Source organism: Papilio machaon, chromosome 5, assembly GCF_912999745.1.
Source record: "Papilio machaon chromosome 5, ilPapMach1.1, whole genome shotgun sequence".
Taxonomy (NCBI): domain Eukaryota; kingdom Metazoa; phylum Arthropoda; class Insecta; order Lepidoptera; family Papilionidae; genus Papilio; species Papilio machaon.
The window spans coordinates 2,676,832-2,696,763 of record NC_059990.1 but is presented as its reverse complement, the minus strand read 5'-3'; the positions used below and the strand labels follow the sequence as shown (position 1 = coordinate 2,696,763).

Sequence of the window (19,932 nt, the reverse complement as noted above, 5' to 3'; positions counted from 1 at the left end):
TCCATGATGACGAAAAAGATTAAAATGCGATGAAAATGTAACACTAATCAATACACAAATGACTACTTTTAGAAAAACAATTCCATGTTTTTAAAATAAAACTAATTTGAAATTAGAATTCTTAGCCAGAACAAAAATTATTTTGATTTGAAATGGCCAGTACTACAGAACGGCAATTTCATAGGTATTTGTGTAATAATTAGTCATTATTATTTAAGACGGCGGCTTCGCACGTAGTCATTTCTATTTATCTATATCTATAGATGTAAATCTTACTAATATTATAAAAGCAAATGTTTGAATGTATGGATGGATGTTTGTTAGAAGGTATCTCGCAGAATTATGGCTGTATGTAGAACACAGTCTGAAAGAACACATATGCTACTACTTAAGTATTCTTCTTTAATTCCGCACGGACGGAATCGCAGACGACAGCTAGTATCTAAATAAATACAAAGGTTATTGATATCGGTATTTCTGGCTGATTATGAAGAAAATATATTTGAGATAAAAAAAGAAATTAACGCAGAAACGATAACATAAAGTGATCAATAATATTTTTTAATATTATCACTGTTCATGTATCACTGTTATCACAAAATGTAACAAAGTACAAACTCATTAACAATTAATACTTATTAATCATATTATAAACATATTAATAAAAGTGACGTACAGTACTGAATATTTACGTACTTGTTATGAAAAGTTTATTAATACTGTTTATTTCTTATCTGTACTGAGTACACGAGTCATTTGATACACGAAGCCTTGCTAAACTTACAAACATCGTTCAACCGGTAACCTGCAGGCCGCGCAGTCGCTTACTAACAACGTTGTGGACTGGTTGCTGAGTGGCCGGCGCAAGAGAAAACGACATTTTCACTTTTTAAATTGTTACCATTTCAACAGGTTAGTGATTTTATGTGTCGCATTTCTATTTCTATTTAATTAAATAACATGTTAATGTAGAAATGCAAACCAATGGTTTATTTAGTTAGATTGAAACATCAGATTTTATGCTAATGTTCAATTTATAACCTCTTAACAAATGTGTTTTTTATGTTTATAAATGAATAAGTTTTACCTAAGCAATGTTTATCTTGATCAATTATCGTATCTCTTTGTAACGCAATTGCGGTTACTATTTTAGATTACTCCAATGACGGAATTAGTTAGTTTGGAAAAAACATTCGTGGTTATTTATAATTTTTCGAGGCCGTTTATTCGAGCGCCACGGTATTTGTTATGTGAGTTATTATAAAAACTAGTTGGATGTTTAAAATGTATAATTTCACTTTAATTAAATTTGTAAAATCGTTTAGGGTTTTCTTCTGTTTGTAGGTACCTAGGTCAATTTCTTCCAACTTCCTTTCTGTCACTACATAATATTGTCCAAAAGAAGACGATATTGTGACACACAAATTTGTCTTAAAAAATACAAATTTTAGATATTTCTGCGCGTGTTTCTATTTCACGACATCGTAAGTACCAGCCCTGATGTCAAGTAGATGAGTCATTTCTGAGAGGTAAAAATTCTACTAAATACTTTAATGTGCTCTGAGTCACATTTCATTTAATCAGAGAGGCAACAGGCCACTATGTCGGACTTGTAGGTAAGATAATAAAAATACGACAGTATTTCGCAGCATAAATCAGCAATTTGTATTAGTTCGTCTTGCAATGAGAATATTCCACGGATCTATTTTATTGTCCAAGAATCCTAGTATAATTCTGGCTACATAAATAAATTGTAGTATAAACTATTGTTGAAGATTGATATTGATTTATTTTTCTAACTTTTTCAGAGGCAACATGAATATCGCACCAGTGGGACCTGACCCCACCCGTCTGACGTGTTCGTCGTGCGGCGCTACCATCATTTCGAGGGTCGAGCGCAAAGCTACAACAAAAACACACATAATAGCTCTTGTTCTATGCTTGTTTTTGTAAGTATTAACAATAGAAATTCAAACCTTCTGTTCTTTGCAATAAAGAGTATAATTGCATGCGCATAGAACTATTAATCGATGATCATATCGTCCATTGCTATCGCGCTATGAATCAAAAACATTGATAGTTTTTTTGAATAAAAAAAATCGATTATTATCAAGGTCGATCTGCAATTAAAATAACTTGAATTATATTTTTGATACACGATTCAATATTTAAACAATAAAATTAGCTGTGATCGGACATTTTATGCTATAGAATCCCAACTAATGTGATGAAAAAACATAGCCTTTGTCATAGAATGGAAGAATGAACTAAAAGGTTAGCAGAGGAAACATTATCAATTAAAAATTGCACGATAAGCAATAGCAATAAGAAATTTCCCTAAACATGGACCGACAATCTTATAGCTGTGATATCTTTGAAAACGATGGTATAAAATTGATGGTCATAAAAAGAACGGTTTTCTTTCCAGATGCTGGCCTTGTGTCTGTGTGCCTTACTGCATGAACAGCTGCCAGAACGCTGACCACTATTGCCCCAACTGTAATGCTTATCTTGGAACTTATCAGAAATGATAAGCTAGGTGTATATTGAATCACTTTGTCCAATTAGATTAACAGATCTATTGAGCTAAAGATAACACGGGACCAATTTGTTTTAGTATTTTATAGTGAATTATAAAATCATCTATCAAAACAATGGCCGTTTAACCGTGTATTTCTACTGCCATGTTATTCGATAAACTTTAAAACACGTGTTTCAATATGTAATATTTCTTCTTTTTTTAGCCGAGTGGATCTTATCTTAAGATTATAAGTACCTTATAATATATATTAAGTGTTCGTCGTCTTATAATCCAGTACACAAATGTAATGTTAAAATATTTTTATAAACGTTAACCAATATTTAGCACTTTTACGCCATGAAATTTTATCTTTACACATTACATTTCTATTTTATATCTCCTTACTACCAATAATTATTATTGTTTCCTATTAAAGCTATTTATCTGTGTTTGTGTGTGTGTAGACAATTTAATGTATTTTTTTATAAAAAGGTAAACTGTATTTCTATGAGTTTTCATTAAGGATTGAGAATGAGAACCTTTTAATTTCCTTTTAAATCCTAAGAGTAATTCTGCGAGATAAATTGATTGTAAGTAAACTTATTAATTATAAGAAAAAAATCCAATACTTTTTAAATTATTATTGCATTTGAAGAGAAACTGAAAGTGTGGATTCGTCGTAAATGAATTAATTAATTGTAATAAATCATTATAATGTTATAAATCTTTTCTTTTGTTTTTATCTTCAGTATCTTTAGTAAATCTAGATTTATTAATAGAATATAAAAAATATCGACATTTTCCTTAATACTTTATAGACAACTAGTTTTTCTCTTTTGATCAAACTACTAGTAAAAATCTAAATTCTACTCCTTTTACTTTTCAACCTTATCTATTAATAAGGTACCTGCAGAGGAGAGGACGCAAAGGAAGGGAAAATGTCCTCTACCTGTACCTCCCCTCTTCTGCCCTTTTCAGAATATATCAGCAACCTTTGCAGATACAATCGACAACGGTTACTTAGCTATTTTAGTGAATGACATAGTCGCTTGCTCGTTTGCTACCATGTACAAAAATCATATATCTGTTTTAAAGTTATCAAGTTAAAAGGAAGCTATATAAATATTTATGATCGGATTTCAATGATTGAAAGACCGATAGTGAATTAACGAAGAATTGTGATAGGAACAGTTCCTAGTATTTCAGATAAGATAATGAAATCTATGGAAGTGTTTGTTAACTTAATATTATTTTATTGATTACTTACACGATTACATTATTTACAGTACCTAGTTTCATTCCATTCATTATCTTATAATAATTTATTAATATATTTGAAAAATTTGAGAGAGATAATATTATTTTTTGTAACATTATTTCGGCAGCATGAACACACAGCTACACAATAAGTGATCTTAGAATTGCAGAAATCCTTGGCATTATGTAGTTCGGACGACCGCGACTGTTGACCTTAGCAAGGAATCGAAACCGATGTGGGATCTTTATTTGCATTAATTTGAACTGCTAGGTTAAAAAAAATAAAACTATTCTTGAAATAAATTAAAAACTAGTAGAAACAGTTTACATAAAAATAAATACTTTTAATTAAGACAAATTAAACCCGCATGATTGATAATAATGATACCTACTCGCAAGAATAATGCAAATAACTCGAACATTTTGGCGCAAAGGTTACATGCGATCGCTGTGAAACTTACATACATAAAAACGCCGAAAATATTAACTTTCTGAGTTAGTCGGGTCATAATGATTTAACGGTTCTTTCCAACGAATACAGGAAGGACAATTGAATGGCATCTAATTCGTTCCTAAAACCTTCAACGCTGCCGTGTGCATCCGTGTGTAAAGTTAACTCAATAATTGAATTACAATTGTTACTAAGGTCACTTCACTTTTTTATGACATTTTTAAACGTTTCGCAATAAAGTAATAGCCGAAAGAAATCAAAATAAAGCAAATTAGGATTACGTTGTACAACACATCTACAATCTAAGGAAAAGGTAAATCCTGTTTCTGTGCCTGTTCTGCATCCTATGCCATTAAAGGGAAGCTACACATTTCCAAACTTTAAACTGTTTCAGATTTCTATGGGCAACAAATCTTCGTTATTTCAACTTAATGAGGCACAAAACGACATTTGTGCAATTGAAGGTTTTGCACGCCTTGAAACACTCATATTTCGTAATATGTTTGCTGTAAATAAAGCGAAAAACCAATTCTTTTTAATTTTGTCTGTCTGCGGCAAGCCGCGTTTGTTCCTGGCAACATCCGAAACGGCTGGGCCGATGTTGACGGGACTTTCACTGGTAGGTAGATGATGTGTACGGGCATGTAGGTCTGACCAGAAATATAAAAACCCTCGCCATATTGCGTGAATATATGGAACTAATTTCTTTGCGCATATTAGAATGTGATGTAGGTACCTAACAAAAAAGCCGATTGAAGCGCCTCAGACCAGGATTTTTATATTTATTTTAGTTAGACTATATTTTTTTTAAATTCTGCCCTGACTAAGTTACAGGTGACCGCTAGTAATTAAATAAAATCTAAATAGTGAACTCATTTTATAAAATAAAAATAGTCGCCTAGAAATGTTTCATTTAAATTTTTAACATAGTTAAGTGTTGCTAATATATAATATCAGGCGTTCCTTTGGAATTTTACTCCTAGGAAGAAAACTAATCAAAGAAAAAACGAAACAAATCGGAGGTTACAATAAAACGGTCATAACAACGTATACATACATAACTACTTCGTGAATACATAACAACTAAAGGCGACAAGCTTGTATCACTTGACATAACATTTCGCGATACTGCGAGATATAAACCAGATGTAAAACACGCGATATAATTCGCGAGAAATTCAAACCCTATTCTTCTTTATTACATTAATAACTACTGATAGTTTTTAATAAGGAATAAACTAGCATTTGACTACGACCCTACTTTATATCAAAGTGATGTGGCTAAAAGATGGTACGCTTTAATTTAGTAGATGCCTATATACGCTATTCTTGAAGGCTCCTACTACTTTATTAATGTTTGGCTGACTATACTCTCAGCTATTAAATATCATTGGAAAGCAAGTCATCTTTAATTTGATATTTTATATTTCCACATAAAAACTTGACACAAAACACTCTTGACTATATCACCAAATTGATTTTTATCTTTATACATATAAAAGAAAGTCGTGTTAGTTACACTATTTATAACTCAAGATCGGTCGAACTGATTTAGCTGAAAATTTATGGGGTGGTAGCTTAGAACTAGGAGACGGACATAGGGACTTTTTTATCATGTGTGCATTTTTTTTTATTCCGCGCGGACATAGTCGCGAGTAAAAGCTAGTAATAGATAAAAACTTATCTCCTTGAATTACCGGTAGTGATAAAATATTTCTCTTTTCATGTCACGTGACGCCCACTGCTGGGCATAGGCCTCGCCCAAAGATCGCCACGGCGATCGGTCCTGTGTTACCCGCATCAGAACACTCCCGCAACATTGACCGGATCATTATAAAAATATTTACTTTGATAGATAAATGAAATTGTTCGAAATCCATAAAATACAATTTCATAAACAACAAAAATTTTAAAGTAAATACTTTTTGCTGCTTTATCTTTATAAATATGCAGCCATCGTTTATTGTAGAAGTTATCCGTTTTTTGTTTACAAGGCCAAGATTTTCTTTTAGAACAATGTATAAGTGGATATTTAACTATTTCCGATTACTTATGACTGGTTATGGACTTATGAATGGTTATGGACTTATGACTGGACTTCAATAGAACTGTTATCGCATACTTTGACTTTAGTCTAGCACTTTTCAGTACTGGTTAGTTCCCTGACACTATACAACATAACAGTATCTTTGGTTTTATATCAACAAAAAACATTACTCTATGAACTTCTTTAAAAGCTGTATATAAAGGTACGGAACATTAAGAAACAGTACATTCAATCCCATATCATTATAACTTACTATCAATAGTTATCTAAAACTATATAAAAAGATAGAGTAAGCCGCGAGATCTCATTTAAGTAACATACATCCAAGTGGGTAATCAGTCGCGTCGTTTACTAGTCTTCAATTTGACTGGTCTCGGAGAAAGTTTCAACACCTTTTCAACAACATTATGGGGTAAGTTTACACACTATTAAATTAAATGTTACATAAAATTATTTCTTCGCATTTTTTATAAGCAACAATATATTTTTATACAGTCCTAACCTGGTTAGTTAGTTCCAAATATTATTTTAATATTTTTAAAATAAAAACCACGCCATCTAGTTACAAATTAAAACATCAGCTTTTAGAGTTTCTTATTTTTTACTTCTAACTGTTGACTAATTCTCACTGTTCATGCATATACATATAAAAAAATAATTCGAATAAAAATTTTAAATTTGAATAAAAATTTGTAGTTATATTTCATTTTAAATTCAATTACATTTATTCAAAGTAATTTATGTCAATATTTGTTAGTTTTTACAGGTAATGTACCTATATGGTCCACTATTCCAGGTCTCTCTAATATCAGTAACCTCAATGTGTGTGTATTATTGTATACTATTTCTTACAGCGTCACTATGGAGAATATACCAGTGGGTCCCGTGAACATGCAGAGAACGTGTCCGAGCTGCGGTAACACCATCATCTCAAGAATCGAACACAAATCCTCGACTAAAACACATTTAATAGCTGCTATCTTATTCGTATCCTTGTAAGTATTAGTAATATTAACTTAAATAATCGCAGTGACTCGAAGAATAAGTAATGTATTATTTTTAAATATAATTTACCGTTTCAGATGCTTGCCTTTTGTATGCCTACCTTATTGTATGAATACTTGCAAGAACGTCGAACATTACTGTCCCAATTGCAACTGTTACCTTGGAACTTACCAACGTTGATAATGTTTAGTATGATTAAGGTTACAAACAATCAAGTCAATTACAACAGTGTCTACTAATCTGTAAGCAGACATAAAGTTGTAAAAAAAACTCTCTAATTAATAGGCAAACTACTTTCAAAGTTTTTTATTTACTTAAACTTTGTTCAAAGTAGGTTTTATTTTTATCAGTGTTATTAAAGTACATTATTTTTTGCTTGTTGTTTGTTGTTTTAATGTGATTTGGATAAATATATAAGTTTATATAAATATTTAACATGTTTTATTTGCCAGTAGTTGTCGTCCGCAACTTCATCCTAATCAAAATAAACTTAATAATTTAAAAAACTTATAAATTTCATCAAGATCCGTTGAGCTGTTGCGGAGACACCTTGTAAAAACTTCCAACAATCCATCTAAACTTTCGCATTTATAATATTAGCACGATTTCATTTTTCCACAATATTTTGCAGATTCAAAATTTGCGGATAATTTTTTGTAGGCACATAATTTTTTACACTGTTTTAATTTATCTTAAAATACGTGTTCAAACCAGTACAGGTAATTTTTTCAATAAAAACTACAAAAAATGAAGGCACATTAAAATTTACATGTACATTGCAATCAATCTTAAAAGTTTTAAAATTGATATTTAAAGAACATTTGTTAATCAAGCGACATTTAACGTATTTAATTTTAATATTTTAATTAAGCATTAAACACATTTTTGCAATTATTAATAGCGGCAAAAGTTTAAAAATTTTACCTTAAAATACATCAAACACATATTTGTTATTCAAAAGTATTGTAAGTCACATAATATGGTTTTTGAACCGATCTTCTTTTAGCCAGTGTATGATCCGATATATGCGCCACAGTTCGTACAATAGTGATCGGCATTGTTACAGGAATCCATGCAATACGGCAAACAAGCAAACGGCCAACATCTGAAAAAACAGGACTGATGAATAATGATTGATTACGACACATGACAAATGACAAATTACTATCGACTAGCTGTCGACCGCGACTCCGTACGTGCGGAATGAAAAGACTTAACCGTAGCCTTTGTGTTCTTCCAGTCTATGTTCTACATCTATGCCAAATTTCAGCGAGATCCGTTGAACCTTTCTGGAGATACCTTCAATCAAACATACATCCATCCATTCATCCATCTAAATATTTGCAATTATAATATTAGTATATGATTAATAAAAAAATACATGATATTTTCAAATCTAAATCACACTACACTGAGAAAATAGCGTTGTAATAGGAAAAGATATATATTACCCGACAAAACACAAAAATAGCGCCACCAAGTGAGTTCTTAACGAAGCGTTACGTTCCACACGAGTGACGATCTGATGGTTGCAAGATTTACATACAAAGGCCGTCGAGTTGGGACCCATCCGATGTCCAACCACCACAGTTGGTATTACAGTCGGTATTACATGCTGCACATGTACTACATTTGGCCCTTGTACAACACGAGGGTGCGACGCTGGTTCTGACTGCGGTTGCCTATAGTTCTGTGATCCAGAGTATTGTGACCCAGGGTACGATGGCCCCGGATTCGTAGGCTCGGGGTTCGGAAGCCCAGGATATGGTGGAGGAGCGGTCGGTGGATGTTGGAAGGTGTCCGTACCATTGTACACGCTAGTCTCGTCCTTAGCTAAAATATTACTAAGTTTTTAATATAAGGTAATGCTGTAAACAAATTCTAATGTTACTAACAAATATAATAATTGTATAGCCATACAAAAGAAATATATTATTTATTATTATTTATTTATTTGAAAAAGAGCGTTTCATATAATAAATCGTAGCATGTCTTTAATTACTTGTTTAATTAGATAATACATAATCAACAACGTTTTGTCTTCTTTAATTTAATTTATCCCTTAAAAGAGAATTTTTCACTCAATCCATAGTCATACAACTATTCTCATAAATAATGGAATTAACATGTTCATAGTTTTAGTGCAATAAAATATGCATTTAACGAACTGAATCAACTTAATGACTACTTCCATAAGTCATTTTATCGTTAACAATTAACGAAATATCCAATATCTATGGCAGCGTCAGCTGACATTAAAGAAAATCCACGTAAACAAAACACTACACTATTATTACCCAAATAAATTATATAGTCACAGTATTGAGTACAAATAAAGCTTTCTACTTACATCCACTATTTGATTGCATTATAACATTTACAAAAAACAATTACTGATTTATAATAAAATCTTGATACACTGTTTAATTAACGCACTCACAAACAAACTCTTGTCATTCGATAAAATTGTTTCTGAACCAACACTGGCTAGAGATTACTGAAACTATGATAAGATAATGATAACTGGTACGTATACGTATTGGCTTATTACACTTTGTATGTCTATCTCGCTCTATTGTTTAAATATAGATAATTTGCATTTAATTATCGACTATTTACTATGACGTTGAGACTACTACTAAACATCTGTAACAATAAAAATAGTTACAATGGTGCTCAACGAGGTTATTTATAGTAAATAACATCTCCGCTTCCTCATCGTGCGTAATCAAAAGATTTTTAAACTGTATTTTTAATGTAATATTGATATGTTGGTAAGGTTATTTTTAGTCATATTTAATAGCTAACATTGTTTCCTTTGTTAGTGTTAAATTGTTCTTCTAATTGTAATAGTTTGCATCAAACGAGTGACTTCTTTCCTTAGCTTACAAAATACCATGCGACCAGTCTCACTTGATCCCTTAGGGACTATTAACTTGTATATGATCCAATATATGTTGCATGACTCATGAAATAATAGTCAGCGTTGCTGGAGTGTTCAACGGCAAACACAAATACTGCCAACGCCTCCAAACAGTATTATTAGATAAAAAAAACTTTTAGTAAGTCACGACAGTACGAATGAAAACAACATTATGAATAAATCCAAGATGGCCACGACAGCAAAATGGCCGCTGACATATTCTACTATCATTTCTGTATCGGTATCGAATGATAGAATGTAACTAGTAGAATATCTTGATAAAATCTATATCAAAATAGTAAAAATAATTGACTTTTTTTACAAACTTGTTAAATTAGTGGTTTAATATATATATATCATTTTTTTGGAATAATCAAGTAGCTTGCTAATTCGTACATATTTATGTGAACATTTGTAAGGATCACTATTCATATCAAATAAAACACATTACATTGAAATCATTATTTATTATTTACAAAGATGGTTTAAAATGTTCCTTTTTGAAATCTGACAACAATTTTACTATTGTTTGTTGTCCTAAACCAGATAAATATTATCAATAATTTACCCTAATATTACTCAGAAAAAATCAACACCTGGTAATTTGTTCAAAACACTAGTAGTGCGACGTACGTAGTGCGACGTAGAGGCCATGGTTGTTTGTATTACTATATACACAATACATATATACAAAGCTTATCATATTTTAAAAAAAATTACCCGCTCAAGAATAAGCCAAACATTAAGCTTACCTTCTTATTACCTTCCTATTTTATTACTTTTTATATAATTATCGGAGTACGCCTGATAGGTGTAAAGTACAACGACAAATCATATCATACAAATTTTGACTACAACTCATTATACAAATTCTGTCATATTTTGTCGATGACGTTACGAAAACGCATATCGCAAATATCCGTAATAAACCCTCAGATTCCTACAATCATGAATCGCATATCAGTAAACGATATTTTACAGTGCGTTTCAACTGTCGAAAAATTTTATAAAATCAATGTCACCATCCCTTTCATTATGTTAAGAAAAAAAACATAGACTACCATATGTAGGACATATGTCACAGTAGTGGAATATCAAAGTAAGTTTCTAAGGTCCTTGATCAAATAGTAGTTCAGTTTAAACATATTTAAATTTAGTAACACTCATGTTACTAATAAAATTGATTAAACATCGCTTAAAAAATTGTTTATTTGATATAAATTTATTAAAACCTAACCAAATATAGTAATCACAAATAGTTAGCCTAAGTAAGATCCGAGGTAGGCGTTACAACTGGGACAGTAATGGTCAGCATTATTACACGAATCCACGCAGTATGGGACACAAACGCATGGCCAGCATCTGCAAATAAAAACAAATATAAAATAAGAAGTATAACCATAAAGGTTTTCAAAGGCCTTATAACTAATCACTTCAAAAGTAAATAATCATACTAATATTATAAACGTGAATGTTTAGATGGATGGATGGATGGATTTTTGTTTGAACGCATCTTCGGAACGGATAAACGGATCTTGATGATATTTGGCACAGATGTGGAACAGTGTTGGCCCAAAGTTAATCTGATTAAGGATTAAAAATTTATGATGAACATAATCAAAAAATTTGATTGAGATTAATTAATCATAATCAAATTTAAAATGATTAAGATTAATAATCATAATAATATTTAATCGAAAATTTGATTATTTGATTAACTACTTATTTATTTATTCATTTAATTTATTGGAAGAGGATAATTAACAAAAATATTTTAAGAAATGTGTGCCATTATTTTCCACAATTTCTTTTATATAGAATTAATAACATTTATGGATGTATTAGTTTATAATCAAGTTAATCAATTAATGATTAACGTCAATAATTATTATTATTAAGATTAATTTTTTAATCAAGATTATTCTAATCATGATTAATGTTATCTGTTTAAAATTAATCAAATTAATTAATTGATTAATGCCAAAACTGGTCTGGAAGAACACATAGGCTATTTATTAAGTTTTTATTTATTTATTTCGCGCGGACGGAGTCTTAATTAAAAGTAAAAAAGGAACCAACTGATTATACTACTATGTCAATCCCAATACAAAACCAACTTTATATTCAAATTCGGAAAAAAATGAAATCTAACACCCACGGAACCAAAACATTACCTACTTTACACTAGTGCCAGTTTTTTTGTAATAAATTCATAAAAAAGAAAGAACCAATGAATAGTTTTCATATCAGACTTCGACAAAGAACTACTTGTGTCTGAATTTGAGAATTATATTATTATTACCTAATTTGTAACTAATGTCAGGAAAACAAACTTACCCTATAACACACAATAACAGTGCAAACAGATGAGTTCTTAGCGAAGGCTTCCTTTCCACCTTCGTCATGATTTGAGTATTACATGATTTACATATGTATACCGTCGGTGATGGACCCATTTGTTTCCCTATCACCACAGTAGTAGTGACTGCTGGTACCACGGTGGCAGTGGGGTAAGCAACCGCAGTGCCTACTATAACTGGTTGTGGAACACCTTGTGGAACACCTTGCGGAACACCTTGCGGAACACCTTGTGGAACACCTTGTGGTTCTGTATTTTGAGAGTCGGAGTATGGTGGCGGTGCACCTCTCTCTTTCACTGAAAAAAAAGCATTTAAAAATCATCTTTCTACCCTTTCTTAAATGATGGTCGGCACAGTATTGACTAACTACTACTACTGTACTGTATGTACTACTTTTCCATACATCTCTATCAGCCGTCATATCGGATTCATTTTCTTCTTACATCTTGATAAAATACTAATAAAATTAGAAACAAATACCTGATACACTTTTTTATAAATATACCTTGATATCTATATATATAAAAGAAAGTCGTGTTAGTTACACTATTTATAACTCAAGAACGGCTGAATCGATTTCACTGAAAATTGGTGGGCAGGTACCTTAGAACCAGGAAACGGACATGGGATAATTTTTACCCCGTTTTCTATTTTTTATTCCGCGCGGACAGAGTCGCGGGTAAAGGCTAGTAACTAATTAAATCAGTTTATCAAAATTATAGATTAATATAAAAATGACAAAATAAGTAATAATAATTTTTGATCAATTGACCACGATACTATGTCATAATATATATACAAATATGTCTGTTTGAAGTCCAAATGACATGAGCATTTATTAAGATAATAAATATTATTTTATTCTGTAGCATTCTGTTATAGTGACTAAAAATCCATACGATTACCATCTCTCCGCATATCCAAATACCTCGCTAACCCTTTTCCGGCAAACATATTGTAATTATGTAAATACATTAAACTTACTTTCAGTTTCAGAATTCATTTTGTTAAAATCTCCTCACTTAAAACACGGATTAAAAATGAATACTACAATGTGTAAAGAACAACACTTCTGGTAAAAACCAACTGATAAAAATTCGACGCAAGCGTCAAATATATTGAAAACGTATATTCGCGTATCTTATCAGAAGTATCTATCGGTAAAATGCCTTATCAAATTTTGCGACTAGCTTGCAAAGTTACAGTATTGAAATTATTTCTAACAAATTTATTGTTAAACAGAAAAATAAACTCGTTTTTATCATTAACTTAAAGTATACACAACGGTAAAAATAAATTTTACGTCAACAGACAAACAAGTTATATAATTGAATATAATTTAACTAATTTTAATATTATCGTTGCTATAACGTAATTATCGTAGCGTCATGTTGATAACTTGCGATAAAAAGTTAAAATGACTCATATTATTGTGACTAATATTTTATTGAACAAACTAGTGTACAAAAAAACGAATCAGAATGATAATGCTACGACACCAGGTGAAAAGTACCAATCGTATGACGTCACTATTTAATTCCGCTCAAGTTAAGTTTCAGGAGCTCAAAGAAACGACCATCACATAATGCATTATATAGCATATTAGCAAAATCAAATAAACATAAGTAAAAACACAGTAAAGTTTTTGGTAAAACATAAAACTTATTAACAAGAATTTTACTCTTTCTTGTGTTTTATGTCATTCTAAATAAAGTGTTTGAATATACTCCAAATTTGTATGAAAACAAGGTCTGGCATTAGCTAGATAAGTTAATCTTGATGGAAAAGCTATTTAACTAATGGATGTATAGTGAGGAGCAATGCAAGTCCGCTTGCAACCTCGATCCATCACTTACCAAGCGAAAAGTTAAATTAAAAGTTTCGTGCTACATTATACTTAACGTCAGCTTATTATTCTTTAGAGAAACATTGATGTTTCTATTGTTTGACGGAGAAAATATTCTTACTAAAATTATATTTCGAATTTCATCGGTACATAATTCTTAAGTTTTATGACTACATATTTCAAGTAAAAAAAGTATTAAATATTTTGTTCCTTTTTTAGACCTCTTAGTAACTTGTTATGAAAATTATCTCCATTTCCAGTTTAAAGACTAGAGCTCATATTAAAAAAAACTGTTTACTTTATATTCACTATAAATATATGTAAGTTAAACTTGAAGCTTTTTAGCTAAATTGCAAATGGTTTTATATCTGAAATTAAAAGCAACAAGAAATATTTCCAACATTATTTCTAAACTGAATAAATTAATAAAACAGTACAAAACTTAATTAGGTATCAGTGATATCGAAACGTTACATTTGCATAATGGTGTATTCAAATTCAAACTATGTATCCGCAATCTATTTAGTTAATTGCAGAGAGGTTGACTAAATTAAATTGGGGTAGGCAAACACATCCGGCTCTTTTCCAAAGCGATGCGTACGTGGTCCGCATAACAAAAACCTCTATGGCATGCGTATTTTAAAACTGACGTCATCACTAATCTATTCAAGTAATCCTCTAAATGTTAACCTGAGATTTGATTCTAATCTTTCATCATTTAGTAATTAAATTTTTATCCATATATTGGTAGTACTGGAGAATGTAAGTTCATCGTCAACCTGCCCTTGTTCCTACGGACGGTCGGCACAGTACGTACTCCTCTATACATCTTTATCAGCTATCATATCTAAATTCACCCCCTTCGTACGCATATCCTCTTTCACATAATCCATCCATACTTTCTTTGGTCTTCCTTTACCTTTGTAGCCCACATTCAATCTCATTAGAATGTGAGTCGTTTGATGAAAATAATTAAAGTTGTAAAATATTTTTATGGAAAAAATACTTTAAAAGTCTCAGTTACATTTTTCTCAAAGCAATTATTTTAGAGATATTTTTTATAGAAAAACTTTAAAACATACTATGCATCTTCAATTGATTAATATCAATGTAGTACAAAGTATTAACATATGAAGAAAGCATAATTAAATACTAAGCACTTTATCATATCACAGTAAGTAATAGAGATATTGTTCTATGTGATTAAGCGGTCGTTGAATCAATGTATTGAAATCAGATCTTTGAGCGTCACAAGAGCCTCACCAGTTGCACAAAAGCCTTTATACGTCCTCCAGTCGAGCTCTGAACAAGCAGTCGACTGATTAGAGCGTCGCTTCATCTAGTTTGACGTCTTTGTGTTCATTGTATTATTCCAATTGTCAAGCTAATTGTCATTGTTAAGTCGGTTTTCATTGCTGAAATACCTGCAGAAAAAACATATTATTATCTCTAATGTTTCAACAAAATAAAAGAGAAAATAGTTTATTTTATATCGGTATTTTCAGCTGTGTAAACCCCGAGTTATGTATTAAGTATTATTTTTCCTTTCTTTCAAGTTAAAAAATTGTATTAAATACATGGTTGTAGTAATAATATATGTACGTATAATGGAATGTATTGGAATTAAATATGTAAATATAATACATAGTATATATAAGTCGTATTTTCAAATTCATGAATACAAAAATGAAAGGAAAAAGTAAATGAAAATCGCCAGTGACAAGCCACATAGGGGGAAAGTGTACACACTCAAAATGACCGCGTACACTCGAATGTTGGCTAACTTTATTATTGCCGATGTTCTCATGAGGGAAACTGGTGAATAATAATGAAGTTGGGAAATCCCTAAGGAGTCGTATTTCAATGACGGATATAAAAAGTCAAGTGATTTCGGACGGATTCAGATTGTTTGAAACAATTTCGTCAAATATGTCTCTGTACGCAATATTAGATTTAGTAGTGTAACATTTGAATTTAATCTTTACAAGGAAAATTAAAATATTAATATAAGTAAAAGCATAAATTTCCGATGTCAAAGTACGATCCTATCTCATTATCCATTTCGTTATCTTCGCTATCGGTATCAAAAAGCAAAGGTGACTAATGACGTTTTTGTATTATTATTAGTCAGTGGAGGCCCACATTTAGATTAATGGAAATAATTCATACTAAATCAATATTGCTGTTTATTTCTTTTATTATTTATCCTTTTTTTGATACTTATCCTTCCAAGTAGAATTGATGACAGGCAGGCGGCCTGTAAAAAATTAAACTAAAACTTTAAGATTGATAAAACCTTGTAAGCTAATCCACGTAAGTGGGATAAGGCTGAGAAGATAACGATGAATACTTATACTTTTTTGAACAATTGACGTATCCTGTGGATACGGGACCGTAACCGAGAAGTTAAGCTTCAATTAATTTTCGTCTAAAATATTTGTTTACATATTATGTTCATAAAATATTTGATATCGGGTCAAAAGGGCAAGAGTTTATCCCTTATAATGCTGCTCCTATCTTAAATATAGTTGACCCTGCCCTTTTCTATAAAGTAATTATAAAATGAAGTTTACTACGGATTAATGCCAGCTTACAATAAAGGTATCCGTCTAATTTTACATTTTATTATACACTAAACTTTTAACCACTGGTAAACTGTTTATTTTAGTTTATTTATATATCTATCTTGTAACTAAATGTCTATTTTTTCTTTCAAAGGAGGTTTTACTTACAAGTTTATATTTTTCCGGGTAACGTAAAATGTTTACTTGTATTTCTTGTATTATAACATATTTTCATTTCTGTTTCTTTAAGAGAGCGTAACAATTTTACTGACAATGGAAACCGTTCTTAATATTTCCAAAAGCTCAACACATTGTTCGCTATCCAAACAATCTTGACAGGTACCTTATTAGCAGTCACATATGCAAATGTGGTCCCCGAAGGCAAAGCCTTAGTAAATACGTAGGCCCCTGAGGAGTTAATGTTTTCAGCCATTAACTCGACCGAGCATTTATGAAATTCGTGCCCGCGATCCGAACAAGATTACAAGCCGACGATGTCATGTTTTCATTAACAGGGATGACGGAATTCTAAATGTCCTATATATTTTTACACAATAATACTCAGGTCATTGGCCTTACGATTTAGCAAATATACGTCTACAGTAGAAAAAAGTAGCATACTTGTAGTTTTTAATTTTCTTGAATAATGCTACAACAGCACTTATTAATATGGTAAAATGTAACAATGTGTTAACAAAAAGTTTTGGTACTCATATAAACTATTTTCATCATTCATTTACAATCTCTTTTCATTTAATTTTATCAATAGTGTTCTTTCCTGTTACATAGAAAAACTGTTATTAAAATTAAGAGATAATAGTTTTACTTTGCCAAGTTTACTTTAGTTTAATTTCAGTATTGATTTATGTCAAAATATAACACCTAACTATTTTACCACCCCTATTTCCTCCCGCTCGTTACCTGGATGATAGCACCTCGGGCGTTCGTTGCGTCTTCCACATTGACTAGTTAATTCTGAGCCTTGTTAATACATCGCATCTCCCTTATCACATCCAATTACACAAAGAACACGGAGAGGAGTGGAGGTCAAGGTAAATTGGAAAATTTGATAGCAGGTAAACCGTATTTGCTAATGGAATACAGATGTGAAGATGAACAACATACTGAGGTTTACCGAAATTCCGACGCGTTATTTCTCGTAACCTTAGACATAGACTGATGTTCATATATTTGTTATAACTGAGCAAACAAGGAAACACGATTTTATACTCTCATAGAACATGTATTGTAGTACATTAATGGATTACTGGAAAGAGATAACATGTTACTCGTAATTAGATCATGACAAGCAATACTTTCTACAAATTACATAACAATGTAAACGTATAAGTTTCAATCCCTTAAAAACTAGAACTAAGTTACTAAAGCCATAAAACTGAAGCCAAATATTTATATAAACGTGTAATGAAACAAAATACGTCATTTTAAGTCCTATTTAATATATACTAGAAAAGATTTATCCGTTACGTTCTTTCCAAGTCCCAGGACAAACACAATTCGAAATACAAATAGCGAAATGTTCACCAGAATTCAAGTTGTTTCGCCCGGAATAGTTCAAATGTTGAACACCGGCCGCGCTGGCGAGATGGCGCTAGTGGATCTTGGTGCGGGGAGAGGAGGTCGGAAGTGACGTTGCAGCCAGATAATAACCGTGGGCGGGCGGCGCCCTAGTACAGTGCAGCTTCCGGGTCGCGCGGCTCGCGAGCGGCGGTAATCTTCGACGTACGTACGTAATTTCCCAAATTGAACAGAGAAATACCTAGAATAACTCATACATAATTGTTATTTATTTCAACTAAATAAGTATTTATTTTAATTATGTACTTTCATACTGTTACTTAAAAAATCTTAGATCTTAAGATCGCTTAATGGGCTAAAATTTTGTCTGAGAACTTATCGAACTAGAATAATTGTCATCATTATTTTTGGTCTAAGTACCATCTGTGCTCTGGAAACATGTATAAGTCTGATGGCTTCATTAAAGAACATACGTCAAAAATCTACATAGGCAACCAAAATATTATAAACTATTTTAGTAAAGATTTTAAAAATAATAATACGACTCCATTGATGATACTATCCATTGCACCCCTCACAATTCGGTGTAGTGACCCGGGGCGCTCCGGTGGGTAAACAGTCGCTAAGTAACCGGTACACCTGATCACAACACTCGTAACACCGGAGTGAGACTGCCCTCACTGCCTGGCTGCAGCATAATGAAACGCAAACATTGTCAAGTGACGTTCTACTTCACATACTAAATGCCACTCAAAAATAATCGAACTCTTTGTTGTTTTACATCCTCAAATTAAATGAGAAAAATCTTCATAAAACTAATTTATATAGCTAAATTGTTTAAACTTTCGTGAGACATCATAATTAATTAATTAAGAAACGGCTTAACTCACGTTGGTTAAGCCGTTACTTAATTTATTAATTTATATAGTGATGTATGTAACAAAACATTTAAGAGGCTGTTAAATTATGCGGATTTGAGTCCATCTAGAACACTTTTTACCGTTAGCTGTAAGCCGCAATGACGTGAAAACCGACTATTTTCTTTATAAGTGTAGATTACTTAATCAGTATTCATAAATGATTTACGAAAATACCCTTGAAATTTGTGTCTCGTTGAATAGTAAGTAAATAGTAGTAAGTAGTCGTCCATATCGTCCATGCGTTGAACGATGTTAGGACAAATAAATACAAAACAGATATTAACTATAGAAAATGTTTTTGCAAGTGAAATATATACAGCAAACATGAAAAGATAATTATAATCTACGAATATATACGTTTACTTTTACCGCCATTGTACCTTCATGTTTCATAAAGACCAAATCGTAAGCGATAACAGTCGTGATGTCCAGTTACGGTATTACATCGTGTAGCCGGGACATCGTTAACCTCGGCGGGCGCGTACGTGGCGGGAATAAC

General features: G+C 31.5%; 3 protein-coding genes across 4 annotated transcripts; 1 reads left to right on the top strand and 2 right to left on the bottom strand.

Moving 5' to 3' along the window:
• Window positions 1–762: 762 nt before the first annotated feature.
• LOC106721529 lies at window positions 763–7,583 on the top strand. The gene is made up of 6 exons (XM_045678009.1): window positions 763–912; window positions 1,809–1,949; window positions 2,429–2,522; window positions 6,615–6,688; window positions 7,131–7,271; window positions 7,359–7,583. Exons 2-6 carry the CDS (start codon window positions 1,816–1,818, stop codon window positions 7,459–7,461), a joined length of 546 nt encoding a protein of 181 aa, XP_045533965.1. The 5' UTR covers window positions 763–912; window positions 1,809–1,815; the 3' UTR covers window positions 7,462–7,583.
• A 604-nt stretch (window positions 7,584–8,187) lies between these two features.
• LOC106721423 (lipopolysaccharide-induced tumor necrosis factor-alpha factor-like) lies at window positions 8,188–10,256 on the bottom strand. Of its 2 annotated transcripts, none has more exons than XM_014516366.2 (3): window positions 9,985–10,256; window positions 8,733–9,114; window positions 8,188–8,386 (listed from the first exon to the last, which is right to left on the bottom strand). In XM_014516366.2, the coding sequence occupies exons 1-3, from the start codon at window positions 9,998–10,000 to the stop codon at window positions 8,284–8,286; spliced, it is 501 nt and encodes a 166-aa protein (XP_014371852.2). In that variant the 5' UTR covers window positions 10,001–10,256; the 3' UTR covers window positions 8,188–8,283. The 2 variants fall into 2 exon arrangements, with proteins under 2 accessions (XP_014371852.2, XP_014371847.2); XM_014516361.2 differs by lacking the exon at window positions 9,985–10,256 and adding an exon at window positions 9,632–9,914.
• A 747-nt stretch (window positions 10,257–11,003) lies between these two features.
• LOC106721348 (lipopolysaccharide-induced tumor necrosis factor-alpha factor homolog) lies at window positions 11,004–13,686 on the bottom strand. The gene is made up of 3 exons (XM_014516270.2): window positions 13,549–13,686; window positions 12,542–12,860; window positions 11,004–11,566 (listed from the first exon to the last, which is right to left on the bottom strand). The coding sequence occupies exons 1-3, from the start codon at window positions 13,565–13,567 to the stop codon at window positions 11,464–11,466; spliced, it is 441 nt and encodes a 146-aa protein (XP_014371756.2). The 5' UTR covers window positions 13,568–13,686; the 3' UTR covers window positions 11,004–11,463.
• Window positions 13,687–19,932: the final 6,246 nt, after the last annotated feature.